General features: G+C 41.6%; 4 protein-coding genes across 7 annotated transcripts; 2 read left to right on the top strand and 2 right to left on the bottom strand.

Annotated features, from left to right (window-relative positions):
- Positions 1–274: 274 nt before the first annotated feature.
- slc25a19 (solute carrier family 25 member 19) lies at positions 275–6,036 on the bottom strand. Of its 2 annotated transcripts, none has more exons than XM_012921097.4 (7): positions 5,968–6,036; positions 4,068–4,228; positions 3,627–3,782; positions 3,357–3,527; positions 1,380–1,560; positions 1,169–1,299; positions 275–1,084 (listed from the first exon to the last, which is right to left on the bottom strand). In XM_012921097.4, the coding sequence occupies exons 2-7, from the start codon at positions 4,197–4,199 to the stop codon at positions 869–871; spliced, it is 987 nt and encodes a 328-aa protein (XP_012776551.2). In that variant the 5' UTR covers positions 4,200–4,228; positions 5,968–6,036; the 3' UTR covers positions 275–868. The 2 variants fall into 2 exon arrangements, with proteins under 2 accessions (XP_012776551.2, XP_004558462.2); XM_004558405.4 differs by lacking the exon at positions 5,968–6,036 and adding an exon at positions 5,434–5,583.
- Positions 5,670–10,315, top strand: mif4gdb (MIF4G domain containing b). Of its 2 annotated transcripts, none has more exons than XM_076883130.1 (6): positions 5,670–5,805; positions 6,455–6,573; positions 6,660–6,769; positions 6,867–7,022; positions 7,723–7,815; positions 8,768–10,315. In XM_076883130.1, exons 2-6 carry the CDS (start codon positions 6,495–6,497, stop codon positions 8,993–8,995), a joined length of 666 nt encoding a protein of 221 aa, XP_076739245.1. In that variant the 5' UTR covers positions 5,670–5,805; positions 6,455–6,494; the 3' UTR covers positions 8,996–10,315. The 2 variants fall into 2 exon arrangements, with proteins under 2 accessions (XP_076739245.1, XP_004558457.1); XM_004558400.3 differs by having other exon boundaries at positions 5,738–5,886.
- On the bottom strand, positions 10,316–13,534 carry mrps7 (mitochondrial ribosomal protein S7). Its single transcript, XM_004558399.2, has 5 exons — positions 13,439–13,534; positions 11,625–11,816; positions 11,472–11,535; positions 11,213–11,380; positions 10,316–10,786 (listed from the first exon to the last, which is right to left on the bottom strand). The coding sequence occupies exons 1-5, from the start codon at positions 13,480–13,482 to the stop codon at positions 10,565–10,567; spliced, it is 690 nt and encodes a 229-aa protein (XP_004558456.1). The 5' UTR covers positions 13,483–13,534; the 3' UTR covers positions 10,316–10,564.
- On the top strand, positions 12,970–24,571 carry gga3b (golgi associated, gamma adaptin ear containing, ARF binding protein 3b). Of its 2 annotated transcripts, none has more exons than XM_076883127.1 (17): positions 12,970–12,988; positions 15,616–15,700; positions 15,796–15,871; positions 15,957–16,055; positions 16,134–16,257; positions 16,343–16,446; positions 16,550–16,630; positions 16,752–16,889; positions 18,043–18,124; positions 18,215–18,340; positions 18,452–18,691; positions 18,881–18,963; positions 19,046–19,182; positions 19,370–19,656; positions 19,740–19,909; positions 21,660–21,770; positions 22,325–24,571. In XM_076883127.1, exons 4-17 carry the CDS (start codon positions 15,972–15,974, stop codon positions 22,433–22,435), a joined length of 1,878 nt encoding a protein of 625 aa, XP_076739242.1. In that variant the 5' UTR covers positions 12,970–12,988; positions 15,616–15,700; positions 15,796–15,871; positions 15,957–15,971; the 3' UTR covers positions 22,436–24,571. The 2 variants fall into 2 exon arrangements, with proteins under 2 accessions (XP_076739242.1, XP_012776553.2); XM_012921099.4 differs by lacking the exon at positions 12,970–12,988 and adding an exon at positions 13,627–13,755.
- Positions 24,572–24,582: the final 11 nt, after the last annotated feature.

Genomic DNA, 24,582 nt, shown 5'->3' with positions numbered 1-24,582 from the left:
ATGTGGGCATTTGTGCAAACAGAGCATGCATCCAACATGCTCACATTCAGTTATTTTATTTATTTTAAATATGTAAACCCTGTTGTGAGCTCTTTGTCCTCACTTATTCATTTTTCATCATTTAGGGGGCATGTGATGACCCATGCACATGTGCCAAACTTCAATATGTAAACGGTTTTTTTAATAAAAGGTGTCAAAAGGCATACGATTCATATGCACACCTCTAGTGAACACTATGTTCATCCTGGTCTACACACCACACATGCAAACACAATTCCTTAATCCAAACTTTATTGAAAAAAATAATAACGTCATAGTGTTCAGCAGACACATCGACACAACTGCTTTAACAGTGTAATGTAACACAACAAACTAACTGAACTCTCAGTTAGCAGTCCCTCACATACCCAGTCCTCCATAGTATATAATGCAATAAATATTAAGTGCTTTTTTTTGTCTGTGCACAAAACCAACACAAAAGCTTAATTTTGTTGTATTCTTTTCTTGCAACTTAATGAAGTCGAACAGTTTGTGTAAAATGACACAAAATGCTCAAAGTGTGCAAAGTTCAGTTTGAATATTCAATGCTAACACTTATCTTTTTAAAGCAAGTATCCACAAACCTTGAAATCCCACATTAAATTCATGTTTTTAAAAAAAAAAAAAAATCCAGCTCTTTTGCGACACACACTCAAATGACATCACAAAAAACATAATGTAGTAATTTTTCTGTCGTGATATGTAAACACAACAGAAACAAATGATGATATTGACCCAGTTGACACATTTTTTTCAGTGCAAGAAAATAACAAGGCATAAGTTAGTTTCCAATGTGCGTGATTGTGTGTGTTGCTCCCCTCCACCTTCATCATCTTCTGTTAAAGTCTTTGGCGATGACATTTGTTCCCCGTTTCTCCTTGAAGTTATGCATGGCGTTGACAAAAAATTCATACCAAAAAAAGGTGAAGCCTGTTGACAGCGCAGCTTTTACGAGACTGGGGGACAGGCCTTTGAAGAATCCTCGGAAGCCCTCCTCTTTGGCTATTTGAACCATGCAGTCGAGCAGACCTCTGTAGCTCCGCACCTGCACAGGACAGAAGGCAATGCTTCAGCATCAAACCCAGAGCGCTTAATCAAATATGATGAAACATGCTGTTGAGGAGCTTACCTGTCCAAAGTGAGATCTGGCTGCTTCAAAGCCCCCCACCTGCAGTCTCTTCTTGAACAGATCGAATGGGTACGTGATTGTTTTGCTGATCATTCCAGCTCCACTCCCACAGACCAGGCTTTTTAAGTTTCCTTGAACATAAAAAGTGACAGGATTTTAAACTGAACCCTGTGCAGGTGTAAACGCTGCACAATTAAGAGTTTCCACTCACCTCCTGAGTTCCCAGCTTCGGGTTGTGGAGCCAACAACTTTTTAAAGATATTGTAGAAGAAGAACTGCAGGCCAGCGTAAGGAAACACAGCCATGAGTGTTGGTGACAGGCCGCGGTAAAATGTTAGAGTTCCTTCTGATCGCCACATTGTAGACACAGCATGTCGCAGGTTCCTGTACACCTGGAAATAGAAAACTGGGTTTCAGCAGTATACAGCGAGCGATTCTGCCTAAGGCAGGAATTCGAGAATATTTAACATGCTTTATGAATATTTCATCGTTGTAAGACTTGAAATGGTCTTCAATGCTGTTGGTAGTGTGGGAAACAAAAACTTGTTTCCAAATCCTCAAATATTTCTACATTCGCCTAATTAAACGTATTTGCATATCTCTGTCCTCAACAGACAAGTGAGAAAAAATTAATACTGGATGCCCGTGATCATTTTGGGTCCTCGGGTGGCATGATTCTGTCATGGAAATCAGTGCATGGGCTCAGGAACACTTCCAGAAATCATTACATGATCCACAAATGTAGGTTAAAGCTCCCTCGTGCAAAGATAAAGTCATATGTAAATGCCACCTTCACGTTCTCTGAACCAAAGCTCATTTAAAATGGACTTTGGCAAAGTGAAAAACCTGTTCTGTGGACAGACTAATCAAAACTTTTTACTTCTTTTGGAAAATATTGATGCTGCATTCTGCAGACTAAAGAGCAGAGGCACCATCTGCATTGTTATCAGAGCTCAGTTCACAAGTCTGCACCTCTGGTATGACGGTGCGTTAGTGTCTCTGGAATTGACACCACTGATGCTGAAAAAAATATACACAGGTTGTAGAGCAATATGCGTTTCCACTTAGGCAACGTCTTTTTCAGAGAAGGTCCTGCATACTTCAGCAAGACATATGCTAAACTAAATACTGCATCTATTTGTATGTAAAGGTTTTAGAACAACATGTGCTCTTGTGCTCTGAGGGCCTCTGGATGTCTGGAGCCTGGATCTCCTCCATACCTGCTTCTTGCCCTGGAGGACGGGGCTATGGCCCCCCCCACACCCTCTAGCAGATCATTACATGAAGGAACCTTTTAAATACAAGCGCACTCATGCTCACAGGTGTACACACAGGTGCTCACAGACACAAACTACACCCTTTTTGGCTCCTACCTCAAAGCACACGGTGTGCTGTCGATCCTACGTGCTGCACAATAATATTCAATATTTAGTATTTACTGTTATATTCACATTGATCATTGCAATGATGTTGTTTATTATATTGCTCTCTTTTTCCCCCCTTTCTCAACAGGTGATCCAGAAGATTGATATGTATTTTTTTTTCCTGTTTGTTTTTTTTCCCCTTTATCACCGTTCCTCTTCCCTGCTGTTTTTCTTTCCCTACCTCTCTTTCTTTCTCCCCTTTCGTTCCCCCAGTCATGTCTGTCCCATGTGTAACATCTGACAATAAAATAAAGAATAAAAACAAAGTTGAATCAAATAGACCAATACGGCAAGGCCGGGATGATCCATTTGGTAAAGTAAATCCGTTGGGCATCTTTCTTCGCCTTTAGACAATAATTCTGATGGCAAAAGAAAAAGAAAAGAGGGACAACATATGCTCCCATCCATACAAAATCCGGCAGCTGGTCTCTTCAGTTCTCAGACAACTACAGCCTGAACAGCCTGTTCCAAAGTGGTAAACAATATGTTATAAGATACGTTTCTGTTATCAAATTTAAAATGATTTAACATTTTTCTTAAAAATTTCTCAGTTTAAACACTTACTATATTTTCTGTACTCTTTAGTGAAAAAATGTGACTTTATAAGATGTGCAAGTCATTGCATTCTGTTTTTATTTACATTTTTCACAATGCACCAAGTTTTTTGAAAGTAGGACTGTAAAATAAAAACCTGTATAACGAGCTGATATATGAAATTCTGTCAAACATTGACAGCGATCAGGATAAGAAATGATTAGTCCCACCTTGGGTTCTCCCTGAGCTGCAAAGCGTGTCCGCAGTGTGTCCAGAGGCTGGCAAACCACTGTGGCAGAGCAGGCTGCCAAGCCGCCACAGACGAAATGAACGCCTGCTGTCTGGCTGTCATACAGCGTTTTCTGATGGACCAACTCTGTCAGAAACTCAAAACTCGCAAACTGCAAATTGGACACAATAAAAGCAACTGTGTTGTTGAGATTGTTTAGAGTAATACAATTGTTCCACTTAGCCTGCAGTTCACAGTTTGCAGGTTGTACCTGGACAGCTCCGTAGCAGATAGAGAGGAGCTGTGCTGGGATGTGGCCCTTCCAGAAAGCAGACAGTCCCTCCTCTAAATGAATGCAGCGTGTTGCCTGAAATATCCCATAGTACTTCCCCTGTGGTGTTTTTGAAGACACACGCTCTATCTGCAGCTACAGGGGGGAAAATACAGATAAGAACACAACACATGACCTGCATTTATCAGGCTTCAAAAATCTCTTGATTAAAGTATTAAAGTTGTTGTTTTTTGGGTTTTGTTTTTTTTTAAACTGAATGCAAATGTTTGCACATGCTTTTAGTACAGTCACCAATTGGAAGGTCACAGCTGCTACTTCACGGTAATCTTCAAAGTGAGCACGAATTCTCACTTCTGGGCTCTCTTCTCTCACCATTTGGACGCAAGTCTCACATGTTCCAAAACAAGTACACATCCTTACCTGAAATCTGATTTTAATGACATCAAAAGGACTGATGAGGGCTCTGGTGACCATCCCAGCAGCTGAACCAGCGAAGGCCGCCTCCTTTGGGGACAGAGGTGCACCCTGGACACCAGGGTCATAGCCCACCATGTCTCTACAGCCTCAGGTTTCTAGAAACTCTAATGAGACAAATGACGAACCCTTTGTTCAGTTTAACACAGTTAAAAACAAACTTTAATTCAAGTTTAAATAGATAAAGATAATCTTAACTGCATCACGTTTGGTGAGATGAGCTTGTTTTGTATGTATAATCTTAAGCACAGGTGTTTCCAAACTGTATTAAAGTGAGTATTTTGATATTTATAACAACAGTTACATGCTAGATGTTATAAAACCTCCAGTTTGGTTTTGGGGGATGGACTTTAGAACAATACACAGTAATATATAACTCCTATATACGTTTCATGAAAATGAGAAATGGGTGTTTCCCCATTTAGCACATTTCGTTTACTGAAATGTGCTAACATACATGGGAATGCAGTATATATTCTGTAGATTTTTTTATACTGTTCTAACAAGCTTGAAAGTCAATATTTTATATGACCACCTTTATTGTACATCACAGCCTGAAGTCTCTTAGAAAAGCTTTCTTGTAATTTCTTTAAGTAGTCTTCCGGAGAAGTTCCCCATGCATGTTTGGGATCACTGTCATTCTGAAAGCCTCCACCATGTTTTACAGATGGCTTTTCTCCTTGTCTCCCTTCCTTAAGCATGGCTTCTTGACATCGACCCTTACACTGAGAGTGTCGGTCTTTACTATTTCTTAAGGACATGGCTTTCATTTGCCACCCACCAGTCCAGTTTCCTCAAATGTTTTAAGGATACACAATAGTGGTTGATAACTTAATTAGTGTGCCATTTTATGCCTGAATGACTTCATATGCCAGTGTTCAGTGGTTCAACAAACAAACTAAAAAACAAAATTTTATAAGCCTGGAGAACTATTGCTCACACCACTGAAAAAATGTCAACTATGTCTGGCTCCTCCGAAGTAAAGTATTAAAAAAAACGAAACGACGGGTGGCTCAAGACTTTTTCCTAGCAGCTGTTTCCACGACATTACATTTACAGCTTCACCCACGTCATTCGTGTTTTGTTAGGTGTCTGTTAATGGCTGGTTTTCTTCCATGTTCACCATTTATAAAATTATAACACAACCATAAAATGCCATAAAGACCAGAAAAATTAAAAAGAAAAAAACAAGACATGTGGAGGACATATAATAAGACCTTGGAACTAGCTAAACTAAGCTAAGGTAAACTAAGAACAGAGCAGGCATTAACTTGGCTATAATGGTAACAGAAGCAGACAAATATCACCGTACCTTTAATGAATACCACATCAGCTCCAACAGTGAACCTCAACTGGTACAGTTCAAAATTAGTAGAACAGGAACAGATTTCTACTTCTTGCTAGCACGCTCCTAATATTACTGCCGGGTCGGAAGAGTCTCTCCAAGACGAAATATCACGTCAAGATAAGTCCCTACCTCACTACACCGTGTCAAATTCAGCAAGTAACTACTTAAAACTCACATCCTCTTTTATTTAGGACATCTATGGCGTAGACAGGCCTCGAAAGTACAAGACTAAGGCCTTCGTTTACGTTAACTTTGGGTTAGGCGAAGACCATAGGGTCTGCGGCGAAGAAAAGAGAGGAGGGACTCATCTTTCTGTTGATACTTCATCTTCGAAAGGTTAGGGTTGCGTCGAGGAAAGGCTGCCTACCAGAGCATACCTCTACCTGAGCGTAGATGTGACACATTGGCATTAAATAGGTATAATTGTCACATAATTATCCTCCATTTTTTGGTCAATTATTTAACTACCGTTTTCTTTCAGTTCGGGAAAATATTTACCCGTTTGTATCTTTCAGCGGGCGGTTATAACGCAAGTGTAGGTTGGGTATTAAACTCCACTCTGATTCGTTAGCGTCAATGCTAGCCGTTAACGTTTGGTTTCCACTACAGCTGTAATGGATGTTAATGTTGTTGAAAACAAAGCTACCGTTAGACGAAGTTTTACGTGTTCTTACACTAAACTAACGTTACCTAGTTGAATATGGAAGTAACATTGGTGTGTCACATCACAAGTTGAAGATAACTTGGCTCATGCTTGGTTGGGTGTTCGGTGAACTTTTTAGTTGACCTGGGTTGTATAATCCCCTCCATCCCTCAGTGAATGAGCCGCGGCCGGGGGCCAGCCAATTTGATGACTGTACAGGATTTTGCATGTATTGTGGTCACCAAAAGTGCCCGGATGTCTCCGACTGTGGCCTTTTGATCTGTCTCTGAAAAGCTTATATTCTGCATGAAAACGCTTGCAGTAACTGTCTGATTTCCACAGGTGACAGCCCTCCCGTGTAATTTGTTTACTTGCATCTGTAATGGAAAACTCTGCTGAAGACTACCGGATCCAGTCATTTGACCTGGACACGCAGAGGTTACTAAAAACAGCCTTGAAAGGTCAACCCTTAACTTCTTCATGTGTGTCATTTTTGGGTGCTGTAAAAAAAAAAAAAAAAGCACTTAAACATATTCTCTCTTTTCAGATCCATCTCTGGTGAACCTGGAGAAAGTGTCCAACATCATTGTGGATCAGTCTTTGAAGGACCCCGTGTTCAGCAAAGAGGCTGGGCGTATTTGCTACACTATAGTGCAGGTCAGTAAGTCCCACCTATATATTACATTCAAGCTCCCACTTTTTGTCCACCCTCTCACTGTTATCTGCCTGACACTTTGCTTGACACTTTCTGCAGGCTGAAGCCAAGCAGAGCAATGGAAACGTGTTCAGGAGACACTTGTTGAACCGACTCCAGCAGGAGTTCAAAGAACGCGAGGAGATGAGGGCACGCTCTCTGCAGGAGTGGGTGTGCTATGTCACGTTCATCTGCAACATCTTCGACTACCTCAAAGTAAGAGGCAGAGAGAGTTTTGAGTATTAAAATTTAGGAAAGGGAAACACAAAGCAGCTTTGTTAAATCACTCTGATTAAAAATGGAACCTTTTCATTGTCCTTATTAAGAGGACATGCTGCTTTTTTTTTTCTTGTATGTCCACACTGCAGACAAACACCTCCTCTAGCTGCATCTTGGGGATCCTAATATGTTAACTGCAGCACATTTAAGTGTCCAGGAACAGCCACTAAAATTTGAACAGATCCTAATTATGCTGCTTCTAAAATCTAGGTCATGTCTCATTTAGTAAGGTGTTTATTCATTGGCAGTGTAAAGATGAGCCTGAAAGGTGTGGTGCTAACACACTCAGGTTCCATCCATGCTTGGAGCCACTGGCATTTTAAACAGAGTGATCCTTATTGTAAGACTACTCAATCCTGGCTTTTGTGTAAGAGAAATCAGAGTCAAGGACTTAACACAGTTTCCTTTTGTTTTATGTTGATAATACTGAGCTGCTGTAATCAAATCAAATCACTTTTATTGTCACATCACATGTGCAGGTACATTGGTACAGCACATGTGAGTGAAATTCTTGTGTGCGAGCTTCACAAGCAACAGAGTTGTGCAAAATACAATAATGTAAACAAGCAAAATACAAGAATGGCTACATCTGAAACTAATAAATATATATAAGGACTCTCCACACTGTGTTTTTTAGGTGAACAACATGCCGATGGTGGCCCTGGTTCATCCTGTGTATGACTGCCTGATGAGGTTGGCCAAACCAGACGCTCTAATGAATGAGGATGAGGTGAGGAAGATATCTGGAGAAAGTGTTTATCAGTCATTTGCATATAAGTGTAAAAGTCCTATAGTGGTTTTCCAGGACTGACTGGGGGAGTGGGGTTGTTTTGTATAGTCAGTCGATATACCTCCTGTTCCACTGGGTGGTTTTTGTCTGACTACAAATGCATATAAATCTATAAAGGCTAATAAAAAACTGAAAAATTGATTGCTAAAGCTTTCATAATTGCATTTTGGCCAATGAAGCTCCACTTTTTTCTGCATAGTGGAACAGTTACCTTTAATTTTAAAGGTTAAAAAGACTTAAATAGCCATTTTTCTATAAAGTAGCCAAAGGGTTGTAATTTTGAGGAAGGCCTCAGTCAGTTTTTGGCTCCACATTGTGTACAAATGTTTACAAATATGTGTGTATATGAAGAGAGATTATTTCATGACTTTTAACTTAATTTCAATTGAATTTTAAATTCTATATAATATAGATACGGTTTTAGAAAGGCATACTTTTTGGTGCTTAATTTATGCTAGCACGTTTGTGTGCGTATTTGCCTATGAAGCGCCGACACAGACAATTTTCAGCCACTTCAAATGTGCTCCCAGGCCATCCTCCAACATCCTAACTGCACATTGTTTGACATGGATGACACTGTGTTGATTAGTTGAAAAGTGGGCCAGAGAAGCACAAAAAACCCCATCAAAGATTTAAAAAAAAAAAATGCAGTATGAGAAGCATGGCCTCTTTTAGTTTTGCTTCAACTTCACTCTTCTCTGTGGCTGGGTGGTGAACCAATAACAGCACATGTAAGTGTAGTCCACAGATGTGTTGTAGCACGTAACATTTATACTGCCCACATTTGGGCAGTCCATGGCTGCCGACAGTTTACCCTAACCACAGCGAAACCATAATCTCCCTTTTAGTGTGACGTTCGTTTTTACTGAGACGTCTCCACCTTTCTCCACAGGTGGACTGTCTGGTGGTGCAGCTGCATCGCATCGGAGAGCAGCTGGAGAAGGCGGACAACCAACGGATGAATGACCTGTTCTTCCTGCTGCGGGATGGCTTTCTGCTCCAGGAGGGCCTCTCGTCCATGGCCCGCCTGCTGCTGCTGGAGATCCTGGAATTCAGGGCCGGAGGTTGGATGCTCAGCAGCACCGCTCACAAGTACTACTACAGTGAAATAGCTGACTAGGACTCAAGGAGCAGGGCGCTGAGCACTAGAGCCTTCAAGCACCTTGGACACTACTCAAGCGCCACTGATTACAAAACCAGCTTTTTGAGGATAGATAGCAATATCCTCCAAGCAATCTGAGGAGGAGTTTGAGAAGATGGTGATTTCTCTAAAAAGACTAATACAATGTTCCTGACGCGTGCTGTGGAATGTGCAATAGGTCACGCGGAGCTGAAGTTGAGTTAACGAGGTTTGACCACATTCAGGTTCACTTTGTTTCAAAGACGTTTGTGTTCAGGTTTGATGCAGCCAGAGGAGCTGAGGCAACTTTTTGTTTTGTTTTTTACATTTTTAATCATTCTAGCATTCCTGTTTTGAGAGAATATGGCAACCTTAGTTTACCAAATCCAAATAACATTCCAGTCAGATAAAACCTGATTTAATTATTTTGATATTTTAGTGTAAACTTAAAATTTTGAAAAGGTTTTAAATTGCGATGGGAAGAGTTTCTGCTTACTTTGTCCTGTAAAATCCTGTTAGCGATCAGTTTGGCAGAGTCTCAATTCAGGGATTTATTTTATTTTTTTGTTTCTAACAGCAGTGATTGGTTAAACCACTTTTCTGCAGAAACATCAGATTCCTTGATATAAAATATTTGTTAAACAAGCTGTGCCGATATAACTTGAATACCATCACATGGTACCAACAACTCCATAAAGACTGACATGTTTATTTTTACCTTAAGAGGCAGAGGGATCTGTTTTCTTCTCCTTTATCGGAGCTCCTTTTGCAGGTCAGTTATGATTGCAAAGCTCATAAAAAGTGTTTTTTCAAAACGATTTAACTTCTCTTTACACCAGCAACACTACGTTTGATAGTCCACCATGGCTTTCAGGAGTTTGCTCAGGCACAGGTGCCGTGCTGTTAAAATATTACATCTTTCAAATGTGGTTGTTTTCGTAACCACGATCTGTAGAATGTATGTTGAAATTTGACTTTAAGGCAGTCTGACAATGATAAAAACAAAGAAGTTACTTAAAAGCCGCTCATAGATGCACTGAAGTATTTTGTCTCCTGAAATCATTTTCTTTGTTAGTGTAGGGAGATTTAAATTTCAGCCGTTGCAGGTTTTTTTTTCTTGCAGATTCTTGGGTCAAATGAACAAAACCAAGAAAAAAATGCATTTGTGTGTTAAACTGCAATGAGTCAAAGAAGGACTTAACCAAATCCCTAAATGACTCCACAGACCTGACTGTAACATGAATCTATTTTTTACTACACGTTCCATTTTTTCTTTTTTATGATTGGGTTGTGCATTAAATGAAAGTTTGTTCTAATAAATCTTTGTAAGTTTGTATTATTTGCATTTATTATTGCAAATACAACACACTTGTACACAGTACAGCTTCCTTAATACAACAGTGACAGTAAGCCATGTTCAGTTCTTCTTTATACACGCTTCATCCCTCTGACAGCATTTTACAGTCCAAATGATTTTTATGTCTCAGCACTTTGAGCTGCTGCGGCTCTGTGCGGCTGACCTGACTTCATTCCAGTCTGTTAGTCATCAGATTTCAGTCGACGCCGTTTCTACCACCAGCGGTAGTGAGCATAGGCTCTGTTGGCTTCAGCCATCTTGTGCAGCTCGTACTTCTTCTTCATCACGTTGCCCTCTTTGCCAAAGGCCGCCAGCAGCTCCTGGGAGAGTTTTTCATACATGTGCGTGCGTCTGTGTTTGTTGTCCCGGCACTCTGTGATCATCCACTTCATGGCGAGGAAGCGCCGCCTGTTGTCCGGGAGTGGAATGGGCACCTGGGTGGGGTCAGAGGCCAAGAGTAATGCAATTACTTGCCTTTATGCTTCGCAGATATAAGATCAGCAGATGTGTCTAAAAACCAAACCACAAAGACAAACTGTGTGTCCCATTTTTAAAGTGTGGAAGCTGTCGAAAAGCATCATTTGTCCTGTCTCCCTCTCATCAGTTATGGCAGATAGATGCCCCTCCCCGGTGCCAATTCAGCTGGAGATTTCTTCCCGTTAAAGGGGAGTTTTCCCTTCCCACTGTCACCAAATACTTTCTCAGAAGGGTCATGTGACTGTTGGGCTTCTCTCTATATTATTGTAGAGTCTTTATGTTGCCTTGAGGCAACTTGTGACTTGGCTCTATATAAATAAAACTGAATTGAATCTTATTTTTCTGTGTTTTCTGTGCAGGCAGTGGTGTGTCTCATTACTGACCTGGTAGTATTTTCCACCTTTCTGTATGCTGGCTAGCCCAACCACAGGCTTGCAGTTCTCCAGAGCCTGGTGAAAGATGGTGTAGGGGTTACACTCGATCGCTTCCCTCTCCCCCTCAGAAGCTTTGTGATACTTCTCCACCTGCTTCTTCTTTATGTTCTCCAGCGTCTAAACACAAGACAAGCAGTAGTTATCTATTTACCGTTTATTTAGACTGCTGTTGACACCTCTATTTATTATTAACATGTTTTTTTTTTACCTGTGTCATTATCTCTCTAGCCAAAACCTTGTTTCCATGTTCCATCATCATGTTGATGAATTTACTGAAAAACAAAGACAAAAATCATCACCTGACATGAACATTCCTATGCACACATCTTTCCTGTTGTTGTGAGCTGAGATGTGAGTCTACCTGATGACTGGGTCATCAAAAACAGAGCTTGAGACTCCGCTGGTGGCTGCCTTGATGGGCCTGAGGGTCTTGAGCTCGCGCTGTTCCTTCTCCTCTGCACTCAGCTCCGTCGCTGGTCGGCTGTAGGCCTCCTTGCTGACTTCAGGTTCTAGATAATAAGGGTTGTATCTGCTCCATCTCACCAGGAACACTCTGCAAACAAATGACAGAACTGAGTTTCACAAAGTTACTGGGTAGTTTGTGTCTGCTGACAGTGTCTCACTGTCAGCTGAAGAAAAAAAAATTAAACTAATCCTAATCTATCAAAAAAAAAAAAACAACTTTTTTCGTTTCGCTAAAGCAAATGGTTATGATTGAGGTCATCACCAATTATAACTCAGAGTTAATCAATTGGACCATTTACAAGTAATCTATCACATTAAAACTGTTCAAATATTTTTCACTTTCCTATGGTCACGTATCCTTGAAAACCCTACTGTAAAGCACAAGGCTAAAACCCAAGTACACAGTAAACAGCACCACTAAATAAATCCAATAACAGACTGTCAATACACATCAGAAATGTCTCTGTGAATCAGGAATTTCTTCATTATTTGTCAGTCAATCACCAGATATTCTAGTATTTCTTCTTCTTTCTTTTTCTTTAAATTTAGGCACTCTCAGCTTCTTCCCAGAATTATATAGCTGTGAACTAAATATCTGGATTACAGGCTGCTGGTCAAACAAAGCAAGATACTCTAAAAGATGTCCACAGTCACTACCCACTTCATTTGACACACCTTGCTAGTACTGGGTTGCCTTTTGCATTAATTTTCAATTATTTTAGCATAAAGTCAAAAAGGTGCTGGAAACATTCCTCAGAGATTTGGGTCCATATTGGCATGACAGCACACACAGTTGCTGCAGATTTGTCACACATCCATTATGTGAATCTCTTGTTCTATCACAAACTAACGATGGTTTATTGGAGATGAGATCTGGTGACTGTGGCAAGTTTGAGATCATGTGAGCTTTGTGACTTGGAGCATTCAGGAAGCAGCAAACCGAAGATGATTAACTCTGGTCATAAAGAGACGTGATCAGCAAAAACACTCAGGTAGGCTGTGGTGTTTAAATGAAAGTTGGTGCTAAGGTACTCAAGGAAAAATATCCACTACACCAATGCTGACCCCACCATCCAAACGTCGCAGCAGAAATCAAGACTCATTACACCAGGTAACGTATTTCCAATCTTTTTATCGAATTTTGTTGAGTCTGTGTAAATTGTAGCCTAATTTTCCTGTTCTTAGCTGACAGAGATGGCAGCCGGTGTGGACTTCTGCAGCTGGAGCTCATCTGCTTCACCTCTCTTCCTCATTCTGATGGTCAGTTTGAACTTGAGCCGGTCGTCTTGACCATGTCTAAATGAACTCAGTTGGTGCCATGGCTGAATAGATATTTTGTTAACGAGCAGCTGAACAGGTGTACCTAAAAACAACCGGCCGACGTATATTTGCTGATTTGTTTTATAAATAATATAAAATAATAAGTGAAAACATGCAGATATTAATTACATGTGGGATCCATTTATCATTATTTTCAAAACGATAAGATAATCTGTTGATAAAGAAGAAAACTGTCAATTCTGTCTTAATAAAAATAAAATGTGCTAAACATTACACCCTTCACCTCTTTGGGGGACTGGTTTAAATGTAATACCACAGCTAGTTAGTTTAATTTGTAGTCACTCAAATTATATTAATGTATAAATAACGTACAACTCGAAACCGCCTGCTAATGTGTGCGTGTTAGTAAAAGGGTTGTTTTTCTTTTACCTCGGCGTCCAAGGTTTTAATAATCCTGAGATGGAAGCAGCCATCTTGAAAGTGTGAGCGTCTGTTAGGACCCCGGGTTAGTAGTCTCGCAGGTGCCTTTGGAATAAAAAAAAAGCTCCTTTCTGAAAATTCTCATTTTACATTTTTAGTGCCAAAATTGAAGAACTATATATTTTAAAATTAGATTTTGTCTTTTTGTGAAATTAATTCCGACAATATTTTTTTTCTTCGGACTCTCGCGCACACGCCGGTGACATCACGCGATGTTTGTAGTGCTATGGCGTACCAGGAAGGGGAGTCGCTTGAATCTTGGCTCAGTGAGTTATTAATCCCATTTTTATTAATTAAATAGCATGGCTGATTAGCTAGACGTGTTGCTCCGCTGTGATGGAGGAGAAAATCAGCGTGTGCAGAAGCTGTCAGCGCCTCGCCGAAAGCGTCTTTCCTGCAGTTTGAGCAGAGATCCAGGCTGCCAGCCCAGTCCAATCACTGTCTGCATGTTTAGCTGAATGGGTGGAGAGCTGTAATAAACACAAGTCTTTGCCAGTGACAGATCAGTGCGTGCAGTGATTGTGCAGAGGCGCGGAGCTCCGCGGATAGTTACCCCTCGCTGTACAGCTTGAGCGCAGCTTTCATGGCAGAAACAGATGGGTGTGGGAGATGAATGCACAACACTGGAAACTGTGGACAATGCATCTGTTATTACACAGGGGAGGAGTTGTAACAGTCACTGCATTGTCGGGGTCAGCACACGGGACTCACATGTGTGTATATAGTTAATGTATATACATACATGTGTGTGTGTATATATATCTAAGAAATATTGTTTTGTTTTGTTTTTTTTGGCTTTTGAGATTTGGATTCTGCAAACATTTAAATAGAATGTATTGTGAAGATTAAACCAGGTAACCCAGGTTACTCAATAAGTTTGTTTACCCAAGACAGGGTTGAGTCAGTGTGTGCTGTATGTGGATGACTGGAAATCTGAGGTGGTGGATAAAGGACTGAATAAACTAAAAAACTAAAAGGATCAGCCACGTCTTTTGACAATCTGCAGAGTAAACATTGCAGAGAAGGAAGCAAGGGGTTTGAGCCCTCAAAGCTTATCACATTTCAGATTTCTCTTAGTAATTAGCCACAGAAACTTAAGGACCCCCAACCCCAAATGTGAATGATAAATATTTATTGATAATGAAGCAGTGAGCAAGGCCTCAGGCTTGGACTGGGGGAGGCTTTCACTGTGGATTGATGCCAGATACCTTTAGACTGGTTAAGGGTGGGGTGGGGCAGGATAACAAGGGCAAACAGGTGTGTGGCGCAAGTAGTTATTTATAGACGCATGACCAGGAGGGGAGTGTTTGGGGCTGTTTATGTACAGGTCTGTGTTTTTAGTTTCAGTCTTTAAAAACTTGGTTGTAGAGAAAGAATAAGGAGGCGATGGTGTAGATGCTTGTGGGATGTCTGTGAGTCTGTTGACTTCAAGTGTTGTGTTTATGTGTCTCGCATATTACCAAATAAAAACAGATTAATATTAAATACATCAAATATAAAACTAGGGACGCAGTGGTTGTGAATTCTGTGTTGATACTGATGTTTAAATGAACATTTTGGCCAATAACAAATCCTGATATTTATGTTGATTTTTTTTTGTTTTATGTTATTATTTGTTTTGTTTTTTTTGGTTCAGAGCTTGTATTTTTTCCCTCATCATCACAATGGGTCAGACTAAACTCTGTGTATACAAAGTATTCAGCTGATTAGTCTTAATAATAATACATCACTGATGCCCACTATCAACAGTCCGATAATATCAGATTCTTTAGAAATATTGGTCAGAGAGGATAATTAATGCAGAACTCCTTTTTAGCCTGCTTGTTCTGACTTTGTAAGCAGGATTTTTTACTTGGAGTGAGTAAATGTCAAGCTTTATGTTATATGCAGTTTTCTGATCCAATTTCTGTTTTATTAATATAACGCAAAATCACAACTACAGTGGCCTCCAGGCGTACAATAATACAAAGAAAACCCCAACAATCAGGCAATCCCCTTTGAGCAGGCACATGGTGACAGTGGGAAGGAAAAACTCCCTTTTCACAGGAAGGAACCCATCAGATTCACTGAAGAAGATGCTACTTAAAGGCATATGTTTAGTTGGTGCAATGGTCTTTCTCTTACAGATAAAGCCACCCATCCAACAAACCGGCAAGAGGATTGGGAGTACATCATTGGCTTCTGTGATCAGATCAACAAGGAACTGGAAGGGTAACGTCTAATGCATTTTTATTTTTTTCAACTAGCACAGGAATATATTTATGGATTTATTTTTTCTTTCCGGTCTCTCTTTTTTTTTTTTGCAGTCCCCAGATAGCCGTAACGCTGCTCGTACACAAAATCCACTCTCCACAAGAATGGGAAGCACTTCAAGCTCTGACAGTAAGAAATGCTGCACAGAACCGTCAGCAAGCACATTTTTTACGAACTGCTAAACCAACCATTCACATAAATGTCGTGTGGGCAGGTGCTGGAGGCGTGTATGAAGAACTGCGGCAGACGGTTTCACAATGAAGTCGGAAAATATAGATTTTTGAATGAGCTGATTAAAGTTGTTTCTCCAAAGGTGGGTCGTCTTCAGGTAGGTTTCGTGCTGATAAAACACGTGCTGAGTGGCTAATGAGTCATTGCTTTGTATTTCCAGTACATGGGCGACAGTGCACCTGAGAAGGTGAAATTGAAGATTGTTGAAATGCTGTACAGCTGGACCGTCGCTTTTCCCAGTGAAACCAAGATCGGTGAAGCCTACCAGACGCTGAAGAGACAGGGTATGTGTGGATGTGGATCAGTCAGATTAGCATAAAGGATATAAAGACACATCTTCCTCAGTCCTGTCCTTGCTCTCTTTGACAGGCCTTGTGGCACATGACCCAGAGTTACCGCTGGATAGGACTCTGATCCCTTCTCCTCCAACGCGACCTAAACATCCTGTGTTTGACAATGAGGACATGGGCAAGGTGAGAGATTGCCTCATCCTATTGAAATCATTTGTTTTAGTGTAAATATACTCCGTATACTTATATTATTACAACAAGCAGACTGATGTCTGTGTCTGTGTAGCTGCTTGCTGAGCTTCTCCGGAGTAAAAACCCAGAAGATCTTCAGGAAGCCAACAGATTAATCAAAAACATGGTGAAAGAGGTGAGACATGTCAGACCCTTGTGAATGAGACTATTTACCGCAGCCATTGAGTTCTTTTTCAAATGCACTTTGCACTATTTTTCTGATGTAAAACCCTTTATTGGGTTTTATATTTTGCCAGGATGAGGCACGGGTGCAGAAGGTTACAAAGCGAATTCACACACTGGAGGAGGTGAACATCAACGTCAAGCTACTGACCGAGATGCTGTCCCACTACAATAAAGACAGTTCCACTGACTCAGACAAGGAGATTATTAAGGTGTGCGTCCATGCCATAGACTGTATATAACAGATGGAGGTGACCACTGCGATGTAACCCACTGGCTTGTGAGCTGCCTTTTTGAGATTGATTTTAGTCACCAAAAGTGGCCATAACTGGACAAGATGGTGCAGCTTTGAGTTATCAGCTAGCTAGGTTTGTTCGGAAACTACATCGATAGACTGCGAGATGAATCGCACAGACACAGTCACGTGCTAATTATTGCAAATGAAATAATATCTTCATTTAAAAAATGGAAGCACATTCTTGTTGGACTGTATGAGTACATTTAACCGAATGGATAGCTATGCAATGCTATACTGAATTAAAATGCTCAAAAACGCACAAACACCATAAACACAGCAGACACTTCCAGTTCAGTCATGTGATTTAGCTCAGCAAGGAGCTAACAACTAAAGCCTGCTGTGTTGATGACCCACCTGTCATTCAAATGATGGTGGATGGGTGATGATTCGGGCTTGTTTTGCAGCCACAAGGCACCTTGCAGTCATTTTGCCCATGAACCTTTCTGTTTACCGAAGTATTCTGGACACAGTTGGGAGGCCATCCGTCTGACAGCTGAAGCTTGGCTTAAATTGGGTCATGCAGTAGAACAATGACCCCAAGCACAGCAGCACATGTACAACAACGTCTAAAGTTGTTGTGAAGGGGGAAAATGACCTACAGGACCCATGCACGTTTTTTTTCTACTGAAAAATTTGAAATTTTAACCTCATATTTGGAACCAGCCTCAAGTGGCCATTTAAGGAACTGCAGTTTTTGGCACTTTGTGTGGAAATTGCTGGTTGGTCCCTGCAGGGGAAAAAAGCACACATACAATTCAACAGGATCATCTTCTTTATTCTTTACTCAACAATCAGAAAATGGAAAAAGTTGGAACAGATATTTTCAATTCAGTATTTAAAGGCACAGATAAAGTAATTCATATTTTGCACTCCAGTAATTTGTTTTATCATTTCATTGTGGGTTGAATGCACCGCGTTTTTTAACAAATATAGTTTGAACCTGATGTTTTCATTTGATATTTTCAAATTCTTTAATGTCTGCCAAGTTTCTAACAGCAGCAGTACACAGCAGCTGGTGTCACATCTGCACGCTAACCGTACAGCACGTCCTTTGTGTCACCTCTCAGGAGCTCTACGAGCGCTGTGACAAGCTGAGACGAGCTGCTTTCAAAATGGCCACTGAGACGGAGGACAATGACACCAGTTTAGGTTTGTCACATTGGTCTTGGTTTGACTGAGCGAGCCCTGTCTTCACTTTTTGTGCGTAAAATCTATAACCACTGACCTTCGACTCCTCAGGTGACATCCTCCAGGCCAGCGATGACCTCTCCAGAGTCATCAACGCCTATAAGAAGATTGTTGAGGGGCAACCAATCAACGGCGACAGTGAAGAATCTCTATCGACAGCTGGTCACAGCGAGAGCGGTCAGTTTTTTTGGGGGTTTTTTTGGGGGGGTTTTTTGCTAAAAACTTGATTGCCCTTTTGTATCTAATACATCTGCTGCATTCTCTTTTCATGTCTGTGTCGCTCAGCAGAAACCACAGATACACTGATCGACCTCGCCGGCCTTGATGTTCCGAGCCCTCCACAGCCTGCTGCTCCACCACCCCAGCCCTCACATCCTGTCGCTGCTGATCTCACAGTGATCCCCATCCCCGTCCTGCCTCCTCCCCCCAAACGCCTCGCTGGCAGTCAGGGCAGCAGCCCGAGTCATCCCCCTGCCAGCAAGGCCTCCACTGCACTCTCTCTCCTGGATGATGAGCTACTGTCTCTTGGTAGAGCATCCCCAACGTGTCTCATTGAATTAAAGGAGCAGTTTGACAGTTTTGGAAATGTGCTTTTATTGTGTTTTAGTGAAGCGCTAAATGAGAAAACCATCTAACGAGTCATGTTTTTGTTGTATCTTATGAGAGATAAAGAAAAAAAAGTCTTGTATGATGACAAATGCCTGCATCATCTCCCAGGACTGAATGACCCGCCTACCTCTCAGAGCAGCCAATCAAAACCAAAGCTGGATGAAATCTCCAACCAGTGGAGTTCCTTGCAGGTACTCTAGGATAACTAACTGCAGATATGTAGTCAGTGTGTAACAGTGTGTAAATTATCTTTCCTCCTCCTGTCCTCCACAGGCCCCAGCAACAAGTGTTGGTATGTTTGGCAGCATAGCTTGTTCAGGTCCAGTGGTGCCACCAGCTGAGCCAGCTGTCACCCACAGTCTACAGAACCTGCAGGATCTGGCCATGATGGGCTTTTCAGATCACAAGAGGTGATCTATTCATGTTTTTCCGTCCACTGTTTATTTGAAACCTGTATTTTAAATTCTCAAAGTAGCAAGGTTTCTGCAATTCTGTCTCGTAAAGCACTAATCTGAGGCTATTTTGGCATAAATATCCGATACTTTCCAAGAACAGCATTGTGAGGTCTTATTGGCATTTATTAAATGGGATTTTCAGTTTATCCAACCAGACGACGGCCAGAGGAACCAGCTTTGGAGTGCCTGCAGCAGCACCGCCCCTCGTACCTGTGCAGGGCTCGCCCTCTTCAGCGGCTCTTCTCCAAGGACCCTTGCCTGGCTCCCCAGCCTTGTCCCATGTGAAGGCTCACAGCTTTGACTCAGCCCCAGGAAGTCCGCTGTTTCGCTCTCTGTCCCCTTGCCACCCTCCACTCCAGGGCAGCCCGGCTAGAGCCAATGAAATCTCCCTGAGCAACGTACACGTCCCTCTGGAGGCCATCAGACCGAGTAAGAGACAAAGACAGGGCTCAGCACCTGAGAGGGTAGTTAATGGCTGCCTCTGCTTGACTGGCTATTCTCTGTGTCTTCAGGTAAAGTCTTACCTGTGACTGCATATGACAAGGATGGCGTTCGCATGCTGCTCAACTTTGCTTCTGACTGTCCCCCTGGGCGGCCTGACGTGTTGGTAATGGTGGTGTCGATGCTTAATACAGCACCTCTGCCTGTTCACAATGTGGTCCTACAAGCTGCTGTGCCCAAGGTAAAGACATTAACACATCTGTTTTTTCATTGTGGGCATCACCTAGTGTTTGCTTTTGATTGGCTCCTACATTGTGACCTATCACCTACTCATTTCCTGAGCGATGACTGGAAAAGTCTCTCTTTAGATCTCTTGAAATGTTTTGTCTTATCCTCCAACCACAGGATTCATATGTAAGTCAGTGCTGATTTTGGCTTTAAAGTACTTTTTATGGATGTTTTCATTCCTTCTATTATTTTTGTACTATTCAAGATATTTGTGATGAGTAGAGGTTTGATTGAAATCCAAAGTGGCAGTTTAGCTCTATCAGATTACTTCATTTTTCATATGCTGAAATGTTATTGGATGATTGGATGTTTCTTGTCCAATAACACCTTCTAAAAATGTTTAACACAGCTTTAAAACCTTTCCAAGAACACACCCCAGTCAGCCAATAATCTTAAAACTAACTACCTAATGTTGTGAATGTCTTCCTTCTGCTGTTAAAATAGCTCTGACCCACTGGTGCATAGACAGTTCCTCAACTAGCAACAGGTCAGTGCCTTTAGCTCTTTGTTCGTGGCAGTTTTTGCACTGTGTCAGGGTGCATTGTCCAGCTGGGGGGGAACGCTGATGGAGGGAATGTCTTTGCCATAGAGGGGCGTTCTCGGTCTGTTTCTCAAGCTTCACTGCAGAGTATTGCATTATTGCAGATTGATAATAATAATGGATTGGATTTATATAGCGCTTTTCAAGGCACCCAAAGCACTTTACAATGCCACTATTCATTCACTCTCGCATTCACACACTGGTGGAGGCAGCTACAGTTGTAGCCACAGCTGCCCTGGGGCAGACTGACAGAAGCGAGGCTGCCATATCGCGCCATCTGCCCCTCTGGCCAACACCAGTAGGCGGTAGGGTAAAGTGTCTTGCCCAAGGACACAACGACCAGGACAGAGAGCCCGGGGATCGAACCGGCGACCTTCCAGTTACAGATACGCTTCCCAACCCCCTGAGCCACGGTCGCCCAAATAGACTGTTTGGGGACACTGAGCTGATTTACAGATTAGTCTCTACCCTCACCTGTAGTCACAAGCTTTGGATGTTGACAGAAAGAATAAATTATGCAGATACAAGCAGCAGAAATGAGCTTTCTCTCATTTCTGTGACTGGGTGAAGGGTGACTGGCCTCTCCCTTGGAGACAGAGTGAGGAGTACAATGATTCTGAAGGGACTGAAAGTAGAGCTGCTAGTCTTCTGCTTCAAAAGGAGACAATTGAGGCGGTTTGAGCATTTGACGAGGATGCTCCTGGGCACCTCCTGGCTGAGGTGTTCTGGGCATGTCTGACTGGGAAGCACTGGAGACCTTGATGCACATGATGAAGAGATTACACCTCTCTGGTGTCCTGGGAATGCCTTGGTGTTCCGCTGGATGAGCACTGCTTAGGCTGCTGCTTCCCTGCAAAAGTGATGGATGGATGGACTATTTTAACTGAAAGAAACTTTAATTGTTCACTAATCCACAATGTCTTAAGTTCATCTTTCACTTGTGATATCTGTTGCTCAGTCTCTTTCCTTAAGTCATCTTTCACGATGGATAATCAGTTCCATTCCTCTTTATCTAAGTTCATGCAAAGCTGATATGAGGCTTCAACAGTCTTCATAGTGTAAAATGTCCCTTTGCCACTTACAGCAACAAAAAGAAGAACTGTGAATCCTCTAATAAAGGCGTAAACGAACAGCGTTGACTCTTCCTTTTGTCTTCCACCAGTCGATGAAGCTGAAGCTGCAGCCCCCGTCGGGAACAGAGCTGGCACCCTTTAACCCCATTCTACCTCCAGCCTCCATTACTCAGATCATGCTGCTGGCCAATCCAGCAAAGGTAGATTACATAATAACACTTCCAGCGGCAACAATATACAAACAATACATAAACTATGTGGACAAAAGTGTTGGACTACGCCGTTTTATCTTTGAATTTAGGTGTTTTAAGCAGTTTTTTTTACAAGTTGGTTATTCTAAATTTCAGTGTGGTGCTGTGATGGGTGTGACCACTGCAACAAGTCAGTTTCTGTTCCAGCATGACTATGCCCCAGTGTACAAAACAAAGTGCATACAGGATCTGTTTGGTGATTGGCCAGCGGAGAATCCTGCCCCCTGAACACCTTTGGGATGAACTAGAGCAAAGATTGCCAGACAACATCATTGTCTCACATCACAGATACTCCAAAATCCTGTACAAAGTCTTCCCCTAAGAGTGGAAGCTGTTATAACTGCAAATCTATGCCTATGGATTTGGAATGGGATGCCATAAAAGCTCCTGTACCTCTAACGTATAGGTAGCCCAACACTTTTGTCCAAATAGTGCATTTTCAGAGCTGCCAATCCTTCTGCGGGAGTGTGTATAATTTGCATGTTCTTTGCTTGTCCTCGCAGGATAAGGTGCGTCTGCGCTACAAGCTGGCTTTTACTCTCGGAGACCGCCCATGCAACGAGGTCGGAGAGGTTGACCAGTTTCCCCCTCCAGAGATGTGGGGTCATCTATAGCAGCGGTGGAGACCGGCTGCTCAGCAGGGACAGGCTGGTTCATACTCCATGAAGGGGTGTGAGTGTGCGCATGTGTGTGTGTTCATATCCATCCCAGAGAGACCGGAGGGGGAACGTTTGTTATATTCTTCACTTCAGCTTTACATTCCTTACAATAGTTCATGTTTTGGACGTTGTTATTGCTGAGATGACAACGTCCATCTCAGCAATAACAACAGCAATCACTAAAAGTTTTATTGATGATTGATGCAGCGCTTGCAGATAGCTAACATAGCAAAGATAGACACTGGTATGTAAGGCCTTGGTGCTTATAGGCTATTGACAGATATTTTAATGCATTTTCCCCTAGGGGAAATGGTTTGAAACTGCAATGAATAATGCATTAGAGACTTAAAATGTTGGGTTGATCACAAAAATATTTTAAAAGAAAATAACCTTGAAGTTAGCAGAGCCTGCGCTGCAGATGTGCTTCTATTTATTCGTGTTGCTGAACATTTATACTTGAATATATCCTGAGAGTTGAAGATTAGGCTGACATGAAGGATTCAGTCAGATATCATTGCTGCAGAAAGAGAAGAGGGGCGTGTGTTTTGGATTATTCTATGGATGGATTTTGGATATGTGTGAGTAAATTGTGTTGCTAATGTAGCCCTCTGCTAGGTTATGAAGGAAACGTTGTGCAGCAGGACTTAGATGGTAATGTGTAATTGCAGAAATGCAGTTAGGAGTCCAACACTGGTTTTATTTCATGTTTTCATTTTTAAGATAAATGATTCTCAGTTAGTGGTTGTCCATAGTTTGGTTTTGTATTATTAAACATGTTTACGCTCCTCCTACCAGGCTCAGTATTGGGAGTATTTCTGTCGTAGTTATTTTCTGTTCCTGGTACGACAGTGGATCGCTAAACCCAACAAATGTGAACTGAACCAACCTGAATCTGAATCCAGAACGAACACAGATTATTATCCAGTATGCAGCAGTGGGATGGAGGGAAACTGTACTCGGTCCTCTCCGACCCCTTTCACTTTCTGCACACCGAAGATGTGGATACATTTATATTTGTTTAGTGATCCACGCTGAGATCCCGTTAAGCCGTCATCAGATTCAATAGGAAGAATCTGTGAACTGTCATCTACAGACCTCTTGGCAGATCTGCCGGCTTTAAAACTTGGACTTTGCTACAAAAAAGGTCCTGCAGCCACCTCAGCCTGTTTTGCAATCGATAAGTTTACATTTTTTAAGTTATCTCAAAATTTCAACGTAATAACTCAAACTGCTGAAATTTAAACAAACTTCTGTAATATTTGGATGAAGTCACTTTTCTTTCAGGCCTGCTTCACAGAGGGTAGAGCAGATAATCTTGCTCTGTGGACTATAACCTGTGCATAGAGTGATTTACCAAATGCAATTTGGCAACTACAAACAGTCTGTCAAGTGTTGATAGTGAAGAGTGACATTCGTGTTGCTGCTGTAACATGTTTGATAGATGGTCGTCCATATGACAGGTTCACTAATCTGGGCTGAGGTATTACCAGGTTCTGTTAGTGGTCTTTGGGTTCACGGCCATCTTCCTTCCCAAATTGTCACGTGGGCGGAGCTATTTAAAAACAGAATCCAGGTTGTTTCAGTTTTTCTTGTTTTACAGTAACCCAGGCCATCTCAAAGCTTTAAATATTTTTATACCCAGACTAAGAATTATGTTTTATCAAAGACTTCAGCTTTTTTTTCGGACCTTACATGCGCTCTAAAACACATTCAGACAATGTTTGATCCATTCATATTCCCACATCTCAACATAAAAAGGACCAACCAACCTACAATTTAAAGCGCTACACTGAAGGCGCTGAATACTTGAGTTCATGATTTTATTCATTTAAAATGAACTCAGAACATTCAGGGGTCTGAACGCTTTGACTTCACTGCGCCCCATCTCTGATAGTCCTCTATTCATCATACTGGATGTACAGAAGTGTGTTTACTGTACATAGCATCTAATGTAATGTACCTGCTGTTTGGTGTATGACAACTTCTGTGAAAATGTGACTTGTAGATTTGGGGAGAGTGTTAGGACTGTATATATAAAGGGATGATGTGTCATTTCTTTGCTGCATGAAAAAAATAAAGAGTCTTCATGGATGTTTGATGTT

Source organism: Maylandia zebra, linkage group LG4, assembly GCF_041146795.1.
Source record: "Maylandia zebra isolate NMK-2024a linkage group LG4, Mzebra_GT3a, whole genome shotgun sequence".
NCBI lineage: Eukaryota > Metazoa > Chordata > Actinopteri > Cichliformes > Cichlidae > Maylandia > Maylandia zebra.
Note: the sequence above shows the minus strand (reverse complement) of the source record. Positions and strands in the feature narration are given on the sequence as shown.

Coding starts and splice junctions, on each gene's coding strand:
- slc25a19 (XM_012921097.4), bottom strand. CDS start 4,199: ATGGTGGGCTATGACCCTGGTGTCCAGGGTGCACCTCTGTCCCCAAAG. Junction 3,528..3,626: donor TCTGCTACGGAGCTGTCCAG/GTACAACCTGCA, acceptor TCCAATTTGCAG/TTTGCGAGTTTTGAGTTTCT. Junction 1,085..1,168: donor CCAGATCTCACTTTGGACAG/GTAAGCTCCTCA, acceptor TGTCCTGTGCAG/GTGCGGAGCTACAGAGGTCT.
- mif4gdb (XM_076883130.1), top strand. CDS start 6,495: ATGGAAAACTCTGCTGAAGACTACCGGATCCAGTCATTTGACCTGGAC. Junction 7,023..7,722: donor ACATCTTCGACTACCTCAAA/GTAAGAGGCAGA, acceptor TGTGTTTTTTAG/GTGAACAACATGCCGATGGT. Junction 7,816..8,767: donor CTCTAATGAATGAGGATGAG/GTGAGGAAGATA, acceptor CTTTCTCCACAG/GTGGACTGTCTGGTGGTGCA.
- mrps7 (XM_004558399.2), bottom strand. CDS start 13,482: ATGGCTGCTTCCATCTCAGGATTATTAAAACCTTGGACGCCGAG. Junction 11,536..11,624: donor TTTGATGACCCAGTCATCAG/GTAGACTCACAT, acceptor TTTGTTTTTCAG/TAAATTCATCAACATGATGA. Junction 11,381..11,471: donor CTAGAGAGATAATGACACAG/GTAAAAAAAAAA, acceptor TCTTGTGTTTAG/ACGCTGGAGAACATAAAGAA.
- gga3b (XM_012921099.4), top strand. CDS start 13,716: ATGGCGTACCAGGAAGGGGAGTCGCTTGAATCTTGGCTCA. Junction 19,183..19,369: donor GGCTTTTCAGATCACAAGAG/GTGATCTATTCA, acceptor TGGGATTTTCAG/TTTATCCAACCAGACGACGG. Junction 19,910..21,659: donor TACAAGCTGCTGTGCCCAAG/GTAAAGACATTA, acceptor GTCTTCCACCAG/TCGATGAAGCTGAAGCTGCA.